We start from the raw sequence: 13,358 nt of genomic DNA, 5'->3' as shown, positions 1-13,358 counted from the left end.
AGTCCTCCAGTCTACTTACAAGGTGTTGACCTTTTTCCCTTTCCTTAATATGTTTGGGATATGAACATTTTCACAGCTATGGGTAAGAATATGACATTCAAAGTGGGGAATCTATTTTGTAGAAATATACGTTTGTTTATATTGGGTTCAGTAAAGTTGTAATCGTTTTGAAAGAGAAACGTGACTGTAAACCTGTTTCGTGTATTTCACTGCCTCTTATTTAAGGCCATGGTGATTGGCACTGACCTCGTGTGGCCCTCAGTGTGTTTTCTTCGTTAATATTCAATGGTTCTGGGAGGCTGGCTCAGAAATCAGCAGTTAAGAATCTTATTTTTTATCCTTACAGAGCTGGTACCAATCTAACAAATAAATCTAATAAATATTAAATCCAATAAATCTAATAACAGATCTAATAGATACAATTAGGAAAAGAGAAACCACTGAAAATGGGTTTAGAAAACCAGAATGGCAAAAAGGACATAAATGATTAACAGAGAAAATTTCATAGCCACACCATATGACTAAGTGAGAAAAATAAAGAATATTTATCAACACTAAGGGAAAGGAAATTGCGAACAAAGTTTTGAGGGAAAACTCCCATGCATGAACTCTAGTAATTGAAAAAAAAGTATTGAGAACTGGAGTTACACTACTTATGTGTGAGAGTCCCAAGATGTTATTGGTTTATTAAAAAGAAGTATTTACTTAGAGTGTATCTGCATACCCTCTCACCCCTCATCATCCTGGTCATTTGTTTATACATTTGAAATTACATAACCAGTCTGTGTGGGCTTTACTCTCCTAATAGGGCTTTTTTCCCCCCTGTCATTAAGATCTTTATACTATTACTCTTTTTTACTGAACCTAAACACATGACCAGGAAAGCTTGTTTGCATTCTGTTTAGAACATGGGTATTTAATTAGTGCCACTTCTGTAAACACACCATGCTTAAACTGATTACATTTGTTACAAATCACCTCCAACTATACCTTTAGCAACTAAATCACTCTTGCTCATCAGCTATCATTTATGTCTTATTAGCATCAAGAGGAAATGAAACAAAGTCACACCCATTTAGTTTCATCTCAGGACTCTCCCGTGCAGGTGCTGTATTAATGGTGCTGGTTTGTTATGTGGTACGCTATAAAAACATGAGTAATTAAGTGATGTTGTGTAAGGTGGTCAGACAACATTGTCTTCTAAGTTAAGCGTATTTCAGTCATAACCCTTGGAGGAACTGCTCTAAAACTAGGTACCATATTTTGTTATTGAATCCTTTCTTAAAGGCATCTCCTAGCTAAGAATTTTTTCTATTTTTTCTTCCTTTTGTTCTAAATATTTCTGGCAGGTACTAAGCACAAAACCATGCTAGAAGCCCGGAACGGAAGTGGGACTATCAAAGCCTTTCCCAGGGCAGGCGTGAAAGGCAAAGGACCAGTTAATAAGGGAAACACAGGTCTGCAAAACAAAACGTTTCACTGTGAAATCTGTGATGTGCACGTCAACTCGGAAACACAACTTAAACAGGTAGACAGCGCATATTCTAGAAATGAAAACAGATAGGGGACACCCTTATGGGCAGAATATGTGTGATTCCTTTATTCCCTTTCTTTCCTGTTTTCCTCTCCCATCCATCCATCCATCCATCCATCCACCCATCCACCCATCTGTCCATCCATCCATCCATCCATCCATCCACTTGTCTTGTATTCATTGCCCTTTTTTATTAATGCTTATGTCAGTTGCCAGGGGAATACTAAGATGTAATGTTTTCTAAGGCCTTTCAGAAATTGTCTGAAGTGAGTTTGTACTATTCTTATATCTGAAGAGTGGGAGAAAAAAGGGGTATGAGATCTTTTCTCTACCAGGTTTCCCCCTCAAAAGTGTTGATTTTCTTGAAAGGTCAAATTGCAATGTTCCCTTTTTACTTGTTTAGACATTTACATGCTACAACTAATTTTATACTGTTCTTTTATTTTATGTACTTTATTACATGGTGTTGTACTGTATTTCTAAACCTGCAGTGACCTGCTAAAGAGATTACTAATCCTATTGCATTCACTTTTTCTGTGAATAGCCTTCCAAAGAGATCAGCTGTACAGTGGAAGGGCCGGCCCTCGTATTGTGTTGTGTTTTATATGCATATGTACAAAATTGGACTCATTTTATGCACCTTAGTTATTTATCTTTAGAATTTAGGGGATTGACATTTGGCTGTACAAATGTGAGGATAAATATTAGTATGGAAATAAATTCATGCCTGCCTGGGCATCTTTGTTTATTTGCACATAAAATTCCTTTAGACATTCCTTTCCTTTGTAAACTTTCAAAAAAGGAGATCTGTGCAGTGATATAGAGAAAGGCTGGGAAAAAGAAGAGCCTTCTATCCGTTAAAAATATACTAAAATGGGTAGCATAAAAATATATACCCTCAAGCCATCAGGATCCAAGGACAAAAGTGCATGCTTTTTTATTTTGGTGTTTCTGCAACTTCTGTGAAGTAACTACTATCCTTCTTCAGGTTAAAACAGTATTTATAAGGGGGGTTTGGGGATGATTTTTTTAAAGCTGTCATTTTTAATTGCTTTTAATAGCACATTAGCAGTAGAAGGCACAAAGACAGAGCTGCTGGGAAGCCCCCGAAACCTAAATACAGTCCTTACAACAAACTACAGAAGGCAGCACATCCACTGGGGGTGAGTGTCTTTGTTGCTTCTCAAATGATAGTGATCTTGAATGTCCGACAATCTGCTGAACTTGATTTTTTTTTTTTTTGGTCAGTTACTGTATGAAATAAATGGAAGGTACCTAAGTAATGACAAACAGCTGATTAGAAAGTCCAGACCCTACTCCACCAATAGAATTACTTGTTTCATGAGTTGTTTCTGTGGTTTGCCACTTTTGGCCAAGGTCCAGCACCTTTATCTTTTGGAGTTGGGCTCTGGTTAATGACAGAAGCATGGGGAAGGGAATAAAGCCAGTCGTTGGAGTCAGGTAAGTAATTACATGAAATCACATGAAATCTGGCCCTGCCGTTAGTTCAGAATTTCAGGAAAGGTCAGTGAAAAATTTCTTCAAGGGACAAAACATTGGTGTTGATGATGCCCTCAACAGTTTTGGATTTTGAATAACAAAGTCTGAAAGGCATGGCTTATTTTATTGAATTATCAAACCAAGGACAGTGTCTAAGGCCTGGGGAAACACTTTCTGGGAGATGTCCCCTTCCCATTACCCCAAATACACCATTTAGATTAGTGAACACACTAGTATGAATGTCCAGCCTGGAATTTTTGTAGGAACTTAGGGGAAATCTGTGAAACCTCCTGATAATTTCAAGCTAATATTTATGACCATGTGCTTCTTCTTTTTTTTTTTTTTCTTTGTCGAATTGACCACAGATTTCTCAGGGATACCCAGGGCTCAATGAAGAGTTAAGAACAACTGATCTATATAGTATGTGCTGAATTATGCACTTTGAAATCTGTTTTCTTCAAAATAGATCTTATTAATAATTGGTGCTATTGTGTGCTGCTGGCCTGTGAAAATATAGTTAAAGGAAAACTGCAATCATCTATTATGAGACCTCAGTAGGAGTTGACCCAATTAATTTAGTAGCATCACCCATTTTTATGCAAATGAAGTCACTTTACTCTTTTGTACAGAAGCAATTTTAGCTGCATTGAAAAGCTGTGAATTCTATGCAGAGCTGAGGTTTCAGCACCACTAGTCATAACTTTGAGTGCTATTTCTGACCAGCATAGACACAAGTTTCAACAATCAAGTGAATGGTTGTTAAGTAAACAGGGAAGTCAAATTGTATTAACGTTACCCTGCAAAACCTCAGTGGTAGCTCTGTGTTACTGTTCCCATAAATGGGAACATTCTTTCTGTGAGAGCAGCCATCTTGCTAATGCTACTAGCCAAAGAATGAACTGGTTTTGGAGAGTAGAGTTGAGAGCATGTGGTTACCATGTGCCCAGAGAGGAAGCCAGAATGTCAGATTTAGGGGGAAGTAAGTGGTCTTTTCTTCTTCGTTGCAAGTGGAATTTTGTTATTTTTATTTCTCTTTATTACTACCTCACACCTTGCTGTGCAACTCAGTTTGTACACTAGGATATGCTCCTAGTAGCTGACAGCATTAATAAATCTCCCTTTAAAAATATCTTCCCATGACAGTTAATGTGTGTGTGTAAAGAGTAAAAAACTCCCTATTTTTTTCTCAACATGAATACTTTCCTACTTTATTGAGAAAAATAAAGTAAGGTTGCTGAGTACTTTTCTGGGGGATTTTTCAGCATCCTAGATTGGCCATCTTCAGTGATCTTCCAGCTCTATCAAAGAAAAGATGTTTGTTTACACTTCCCATTATTTTTATTGATCATTCACAAGTGTGATTTCATCTTTGTACTTGTTTACTGCTTTATTTATTTATTTATTTATTTATTTATTTAGAGAGGCAGAGAGAGCAAGCAGGGGAGGAGCAAAGAGAGAGAGAGAGAGGGAGAGAGAGAATCCCAAACAGGCTTCACGCCCTCAGTGCAGAGCCTGATGCAGGGCCTGGACCAACCTGAGAGGATCATGACCTGAACTGAAACCAAGAGTCGGATGTTTAAAGGAAGGAGCCACCCAGGCGCCCCAACTGCTACATTTTAAAAGCTGCCCATCATTTTGGATTCTGAGTGTAGATGCCCAAACTCTTGTCCTTCTGCCCTCTTTTTTTTTCTTCTTCTTCTCTCCCTTGCAGGTAAAATTAGTATTTTCAAAAGAACCTTCAAAGCCATTGGCTCCGCGAATTCTACCAAACCCACTGGCAGCTGCAGCGGCCGCTGCTGCCGTGGCAGTGAACGCCCCCTTCAGTCTCCGAACTGCCCCAGCGGCAACACTGTTCCAGACCTCGGCGCTGCCTCCAGCACTCCTGCGGCCAGCTCCTGGACCTATTCGGACCGCCCACACTCCTGTGCTGTTTGCTCCTTACTGAATTCCAAATGGGAGTACTTGTACTGCAATAATTTTTCAAAAGACAAAACAAACAAAACAAAAGAGAACTATGCAGTGTTTATTTATAGTTTAAAGTATATCCGAAGAGCCAGGACTTTTGATAGTGAATTGAAAAGATTATTTAAAAAAATTAAAAAAAAAAAAAGGAGGGAGGTTTGGGGGGGAGGGGAGGGGTGGTATTTTCTCCAAATTAAAGCATTCCTCTTGAACATTGATTGTTTTAGAAGTGATCTCCAGCATTGACTTGTAGTGGTATCTAGAATTTCTGAAGCCTTTGTGACTGTGCTTTTGGGCACCTATTTCCCTCTGCATTGTCTTTCCTGCTTTATGAAACAACTATACATTGTAAGGGCATTAACTGGTTCCAGTGTATATATATAATAATTTACTCTGTAGATTAAGATAATATGAAAAGAAGAAAAACAAAACAAAACAAAAAAAACATAAAAACACACACACACACACACAAAAGCAACACTGTGAATAGTAGTACCCGTGCTGGTCCTCTTGCTATGACAGCAATTACTGGGTATTTATCCCAACAAAAGTAGATACAGTAGATGTCTTGTAAAACAATAGTGCTGTGTCTCAATCTATGCCACTAGGTTTTAAAGAGTCGCAAAAGGTAGAATGAAGAACTATTTCATGCCAGTAAACAGTCAAACGATAAACAAACACCAGAGGGTTTGTGGAGGTCTTCCTGGTCCACATTCTCCCCCTCCTGTCCAGCTTGTAAGACTTTAAGTTGAGGACAAGAGAGCAGGGCTAAGCATCGAGATAGGGGAGACATTAATAAAGGTAGTTTCTTACAAAGTACTCATTTTCCCACCCTGAGGCAGCATTGCTGGGAATCGGGAAGGCTTTGTAATGAAACTATATCTGAAAACAGGTAAACCCGTGCATCATGGGTGTTTCGAAAGAAATCAGTACAAGTGTTTTGTTTCATGGATAAGGAACGGTCACGACCTAAGATGATAATGCAAAGTAAAGGTTTTTCATGTTAGTGTATATCCAAAACAAGAAACAAAAACAAAAAAACACAGAGAATATTGCATCTCTGCAATATATCCCCTTTATATCATACCAGTAAGGCTGTGTCTTAGGCAAAGGTTTCTGCTTTGAATATGATGATAGATGTTAGCTATTGTTGTGGGCTTTTTCTTGTTTTTTAGATTTCCTACTGACATGATATAAACAATTAATATATATTTAAGTGTTAGTAAAACAAGAAAAATGAATCTGAGTTGATTGCAGACCAAGGATATAGTGTTGGAAAAAAACCTGGTAGGGCGCACTTGACCATCATTTCTCTAGTGGAGTTGTGAAATCTGGCAGCCTTCTGTGTTCACCGTAAGGCTGAAAGGAGTTGATGTTTTACCTTTAAAACAAGATTTATCAGGGGTATATATAAATATATGTATATTGTATATATGTTAGAAAGATTAAGAGAATAACTTATAAAAAGAAAATCTATATAAAATAATTATATAACCATCCCATGTTACATGTTATCATTAAGTTGGTAACGAATGGCATAAAAATAGCTGTGCCTTTAATTTGTGATAAAGGCTATTTGCTTTTTCCCATAGAAAGCTAACATATACCTATCACTATGATGGGGTTTGATGCAGCCAGTCTGTTGCATTAATAACAACAAGGATACTCAAACTTAGAACAATGATAAAACATGTACAAATCAACCCTACATGATTTAGGTTTAGAGAAAAAAAATATTTTTGAAAAGGTTTTGTAAAGACTATTTAAAATATAGGGAAGGGCTGGATATGGCCTTCCTAAAACTGCTCTTATCTAAACTGTAGTAACTTTTTGAGAGGTATAAAGATTCAAGATGAAACCATTTGAGAGATAGGTATTTAGCATTTGTCATTTTATATTTAAGAAACACCCATAGCGTGCTTGGTGCTCAACATTGAACGTGGTCTTTGGAGTTCTTCTCCACCATCTATCTAGCTATAGACATTTGTCATATAAACGTATCTTTAAAGCAGTTGGCTTTATATATCTTTTGTTAAACAAAAAAAAAAATAAGGGTAGAAGGAAGGAAGGAAGGAAGGAAGGAAGGAAGGAAGGAAGGAAGGGAAAAAAGGGAGGAGGGCAGGCAGACAAGACAAAAAAGTCTTTCATTAGTCCTTGGGAAAAAGAATTTCAAACCATACACGTCTGGTTAAACATGTTGGTTAGTATTAAAATTTGTTTTTTGAGAGTATCTGGTGATTTTACATTTACCAATACCTCTACAATCTGGTGTTAGCAAGTGTTTCCTTTTTTCACTCACAGACCCTACTAGTTCAGTCAGATGGAAAGTTGCTCATGAGTTTGTTGTTTGGGGCTCTGTCTATATCTCGTGTGACCAGCTTCTGACCGATTTGAACTTAAGTTGCCTTTTTCTGCTTTGTCAAATATTTTTATCTTTCGCTATAAGTTAGCCTGAATCCTTATCCAACAACCTTTAGCCCTGAGAAAACCTCTTTCTATTGGAGAACCTGATGTTAACTGATGCAATCTCACTACTCTGTGCTTTTGCTATTCTTTCCCCATTTTCACCAAAGTGAACAAGCCAGTCCACTAGAAGTCAGGGCCTGTGGGATGCAAAGAGTCCTGGATCACAAGGTGTTACTAACTTTAATGATTTGCTGGGAGCAAACAAATCAGCCATATTTTCTCCATCAGCCATATGAGAAAACTCAGAAATACCTAACTCCCTTCTGCCTCACTTCGCTATGGAACCATTTTTGTTTAAATGGTCTCTTAAATTGGAGTTGTAATCATCAGTTGTCTTTTACTCACTACCTAATAAAGGATGAAGCCTAACTATAGAACTTACAGTGGATTTTCTGTGAATTGTTTCCCCCCACTCCACATATTTATCAACACCAGATCAACATCTATTACAGTTCAGACTGCTATAAAGCTATATCCTTTCCCGTAGGGAACCTTTTTCATGAATAAAGATCAATAACTCAGATTGGTCAGCATTGGTGCTCTGAAAATCCCCAGGGGTGGTCTGACTTTATGGTTATATATCCCTTCCCATGCATCACACCCGTGGCGAGGAAGTGATAGAGGAAGCATCTCCGATTTCATTTGAAACAGATATAAATGCATTGCAAGAACCAAATGCCTCCGGACAAAGCATTGCCACACCTCATCCAGATCATCCAGACAAATGGGAAACAGTCGTTGGGGAGGTACTGTATTTCTCTTTTGAGAAAACAGGTGATTACATATAACAAATCGTTCCTGTCACCGGTCTTAGTCTTTGAAGGGTTCTATTCACGTGAGCAAACATGGTTGGCTTTTGGCATCACTGCCTCATCTGTAAAGACTGCAGTCTTTAGGTACCATTAGGCCTCCCTTCATCCACTGCGATAATTCACTGCTGTTATCATCAGAGATCTAATTTGGTTTCTTGAAAGGTGCTACACATTTTGCTGCCAGAGAACTATTTAACCAAGAGAGCGTTCACGCTCATTTGGAAATTAAAAGAGCAGGAAATCATAAAACAAAAAACTGAAAGACAACAAAGTTTCTTAAAATAGGATTACTCAAAGTTTATCCAAAGTTAAAGTTTTATGTACCCATGTAAGTTTCTAAGGCACAGAACCAATACATAGTACACATGGCATTAAATTCCACTTATAATTAAATTGTAACTTAATATCTTTGCCCCCACACCCATTTAATTTTCGACTTTCTTGAAGAAATCAGATCACAGAGCTAAATGATTCAAGTGGTGTAGAGACCTCTTCCTTCAAATATGAATTAATATAGAGCACTACCTTCCTGTGCATTCTCATGGATAGCATTATGTGAATAGCTCTTTGTATACAGGAAAGCATCATAAACTGGTAGGGAAAACAATGAGCTGAAAGAAGTCAGTCTATTGTAGAATTTGTCTCTGATCAGCAGGATAATAATTAGATAGTTGACTAATGCTTTGCCCTTAATTTCTTCATCAGTAATATGGCTGAGCTGGTTTTCTATTTCGGCATTAAAAAACCACTTCTCTCATCCTTTCGCAAATAAAATTGCTTTCTTGTAGTGACCCATTCAGCTACTCACATATTTGCATGTGTCCAGAAACGTGTTCTGTATTCCTCTCCATCCTGAATATACGACACTATAGGTCATTCATCTAATCCATCAGAATGTAGATTTCAACAATTATCAGAGGAGTTGCTAATTCACACTGGACATATAACAAAGTCATAAAGGATGTACTGCATCTACTCAATCTAGAGCATGATAAAATTTGAACAAGACAAACCCCAATAAAAGCAATAGAAAGTTGGCAGTGCACGTGTGGAAGGGAGCAACAGATATTTAAATGCGTCATCCTTATGCCTTTTGTTGTGCTTTCTCTCTTCAGCAGCAATGGTCTCCATCACTAATTCTTTCCTGTGTTTGCATGTGTCTTAGCTAATGGACACCTTAGTAAGACCACTTCTTCCACAGTCAAAGGATATCAGTGATGCTCTCGACATGGTTACAGCAAGAATTATTTGAACTGGGTCCTGACAGTGAATGTCTTACATGTTGATTTCTGCTGGTTTTCACCAGAAGTGTAGATTTATTTCTAGAGCATCTCTTCTGGTCTTTCTATGGCATGCTTTATAACAATGACAAAGGCTATTACCAGGAAGTGAAATGGATCATTTATATGGCAAGTCTTCATTGTCTACTCACTGGTTCTGAGAGTAGCATCAGGGCTTCCAGAGAAAGATATGTTGATATGTTGATATATCATTCTTAGGTGGCCTACAGGATCATTACTTCCAGGAATGGCTTTATAGCTTTCCAGAATTATGAATGGTGATGAAACCCAGTTCTGCACTGGAAAACTCTTCTATGTGCTACTTCTTAGAAGTCCATGCAAGTTACAAAAGGTCACAGAGTTTGAAAAATGCCTTGGCTTGCTCAGGTGTGAAAGAACCAAGAACTACCTTCAATCTGATCATCTTTTTACTCTTTTCGGTGACAGAAAGCCATCTTTCTTAGATGTTCAAGTTGACTCTACAAACTGCCAAAATGCATTCCAGGCCAAACCTGATGATTAATATGCATGATCAAGTGGGGTATCTTGGAGTTTCCTCAAATTTACAAAGAGCACTGAGAATGGGTTCATGTTCTTTTTATGACTGACGAGTCAACTCTAAAAGCAATTTCCAAAGAGAAGATCTAAAATGGTTTGTAAGCAAAAAAGTGTAACTAAAAATAAGTACTTGAACAGTGACCACTTCTAAGGTTAATTGTGTGTGTGTGTGTGTGTGTGTGTGTGTGTGTACATGAAGTGATAGAGAATGCATCCTTTTTCAAAATCATGGTATTACCTTTTTTTTCCCCTCCAATGATCAGGTTGGTTGTTATTTTAAGATGAGAAACTCTAACTTCACATTTGAGAATCTTAATAAATTTAAGGCATTGGAGAGTTTGTCAAGTAGGTATAATATTAAAGTAGTATGCTCTCTAGTAACGTTTTTATGCTAGCAGTTTGAGTTGGGTAATGCAATTGTAACATTTAATACAAGCTTCTGACATTCAATATAGAATTTGAAACTATCAAATCTTTAAATCCAGGTAGTATGCAACACATGGTAAAATAGGACTAAAGAAAATTATCAAAGAGAAAATCCTATATTGGGGACCTAGATTATATTTTTTTCAGGAAACAATTTGTTAAAGTCATTTGGCTTTTTGATTGTCTAAATCTAGTGAGACATAAATCCATTGAGAAACATAGTTATGGAGTTTTTAAACCACGGTAAAAGTGTATGGAATTTTATTAACTAAAAAATAAAAATGTGGGTTTTATTGGATACTTGTCAACTGAATTTAAAATATATTAATTGTATAATTTCAGCATTGGACACCAGGACTAGACAAGGCTAATGTTGGGTAAAGACCTTCCACTAAGTGTTTTGCATCTATTATGACAGTCAGCTTATATTATTAGATACAGAAAAGTAATAAAGTTCTTGAGAATCTGGAAATTTTAGCTTTCATGAAATAGTCAAAAAGAATTTCCTGGGATAACATCTGTTTTTTAAAGGGATTATGGAAAAAGTATGTGGAAGTATTGGAAATTGAGGAAAAGGCTTGTGGCTAAGGGATCTAGGCATAAGATCGATCATCACAAAACAATGGACATGCTCTCTGGCTTCAACACAAATTATCTATTAGGAAACTGGGTCAACTCACTTGATATTTTGATGATTCCCTTCTGAAAAAAAAATAGGAGTAACAATGTGATTACAAAGATACACTAAACAAAAATCTGAATTTAGTAAACATAAGTCATTTGATTCTCAAAATTGGTTCCAAAATTTAAGCCTAATTCCTATAAACTTCAATAAAGTTGTTTTAAAATGCGTCTAATACTTACAGTGTTCATATTCCTACATATATTCAGGGGAATTGATCTGATGCCAAACCAAGGTCATTTGTAGCTATGTTAGATCCTCAATCTTGTCCTGAAAATAAAAAAACCCAAAACTTAAAATAGATTTTAAGACATCTTGTCTTATACACACATGGAACTCTATGCTAAGAACATTGTTTTTACTGGGAAATTTGTTGGTCATATTTTTTTCCTTTTATCATTCAAAATCTTTTGTCAATTCAACTAAGGTTTCCTTACTTAATTGTAGTCATTCATTTCTGCTAGTAATATTTAATTTACTGGAACTTTACAATTAATTTTAAATTGCCTCCTAAAAGTGGTCAAAGAAAAATTTAGTATTAGCTAATGGATGATGAGATATTCAACTCTCATAAAACCTGGGAGGTTGGCTATTTTTAATGGTTATTCTTAATAATGGAACTTTAAATAGACTCAATCAAATAAATTGAGTGATGACTTTGCCTATTTACTCACAGCCAATTTGAGCCTTAGTCTCAAAACCTAAAAATAGCTAATCCACATGCGTTTAGTGACCACAAAGTGAAGACAGTATTTGTTTTTGACAACCAGATTTCTGATAGGAAACTTTGGCATTAACATTCAAAAACATTGAATCACATTTTGAAATTTTAAAAATAGGCTATGGTGTGCCCTACATTTTTGTAACCCTGCAACAAAACTACTCAAGGGAAAAAAATTATGTGATTCTTTTTTTCACTCTTTATCCTCATAGTTCAGAAAATATAAGCAGGACTTTGTCCAATATCAACCACTTGGCAAAAGATTTGACAAAGTTTTATCCAAAGACAATAATACCTCATATTTGAAAGAGGTGCAGTATATGTAGCTTTCTTGATTTTACAAAAGAGAAAGAAAAGGAAGGAAGGAAGAAAGAAAGGAAGGAAAAGAAAGAAAGAAAAAGAAAGAAGAAGAAGAAAAAGAAGAAAGAAGAAAGAAAGAAAGAAAGAAAGAAAGAAAGAAAGAAAGAAAAGAGAAAAGAAAAGAAAAGAAAAGAAAAGAAAAAGAGAAAAAAAGAAACTAGGAATCAAAGAAATTGCCTTGCCTATAGTCACACAGATATGGCTGATTCATTGATCAGCTAAAATGATGCCACACTGGCATACAACTAGCATGTTCCTTGTTCATCTGCATATTAGGGGTCTTGAGCAGCAGAAAGCAAATTGCTCAGGATGCAAATTCATGCCACCTTATAGCCCATATGTTTGGTGAATGACTTTGCTCTTTTCATCTTGCCAAATTGTGCTGAATAACCTTTAATTGGAGGTTCTAGATGTCCCCAGGTAGACTTGGACCATCGAGATGAAATTTGTGTGTGTGTGTGTGTGTGTGTGTGTGTTGCATTCTGATACTTGAATTATGATTATTTGTGTTGCTGTTTTTATTCATTTTCATTGAAGACCCAAAGAACTGCCCCTTGTATGCCAGTAAAGTCTTCAATCTAAAATATTGATAATCAGGTCATTCACATAATTTGTATCATGCCATTCTTCTGTTTTAAGTCATGTAACAAAATCTCCCCATGTGCTAATAATTTCCCCTATTTGAAATGAAGCTGTTATCTATTTTATTGACTCACCAATGTAAGATATAGAATATTTTATCCTGTCTCTGGTCCTATAGGTTACACTTTCAGCTGTGAACAAATTGATCTTTATTTTGTTTTCAGGAAGTCTTTAAAAATTTTCAGTTGTAATAAAGGAAAGAAACTAGAGGTATTTTTATGTGATGGAAGCTCCCTGGTTCCTTCAGCAGCTCTAGAAATGTCCTCAGCCATTAATCCCTCTCGCCTCGACAATATCGAAATTGTCCAGGCACAAAACATTATACGTGGTTTCAGGAAATTAGCACATTTAAGTCCTTAGTCTTCACTTAGTTTATAAAATAAAGATGGTTGCTAATTTTCCTGTCATTCACAAA

At 36.5% G+C, this 13,358-nt stretch overlaps 1 protein-coding gene across 4 annotated transcripts in view; it reads left to right on the top strand.

Moving 5' to 3' along the window:
• ZNF385D (zinc finger protein 385D) overlaps nt 1–7,843 on the top strand; it is an 888,856-nt gene extending 881,013 nt beyond the window's left edge. For all 4 annotated transcript variants that reach the window (XM_019810771.3, XM_006936450.5, XM_003992162.6 and 1 more), the window contains 3 exons: nt 1,350–1,528; nt 2,596–2,697; nt 4,746–7,843. In XM_019810771.3, the coding sequence (XP_019666330.1) occupies nt 1,350–1,528; nt 2,596–2,697; nt 4,746–4,979 (515 nt within the window). In that variant the 3' untranslated portion in view covers nt 4,980–7,843. The remainder of the gene's footprint in view (nt 1–1,349; nt 1,529–2,595; nt 2,698–4,745) is intronic.
• Nucleotides 7,844–13,358: the final 5,515 nt, after the last annotated feature.

The sequence above is a fragment of the Felis catus genome, chromosome C2, assembly GCF_018350175.1.
Source record: "Felis catus isolate Fca126 chromosome C2, F.catus_Fca126_mat1.0, whole genome shotgun sequence".
Taxonomy (NCBI): Eukaryota; Metazoa; Chordata; class Mammalia; order Carnivora; family Felidae; genus Felis; species Felis catus.
The sequence above is the reverse complement of the archived record's forward strand: the minus strand, read 5'-3'. Positions and strand labels throughout refer to the sequence as shown.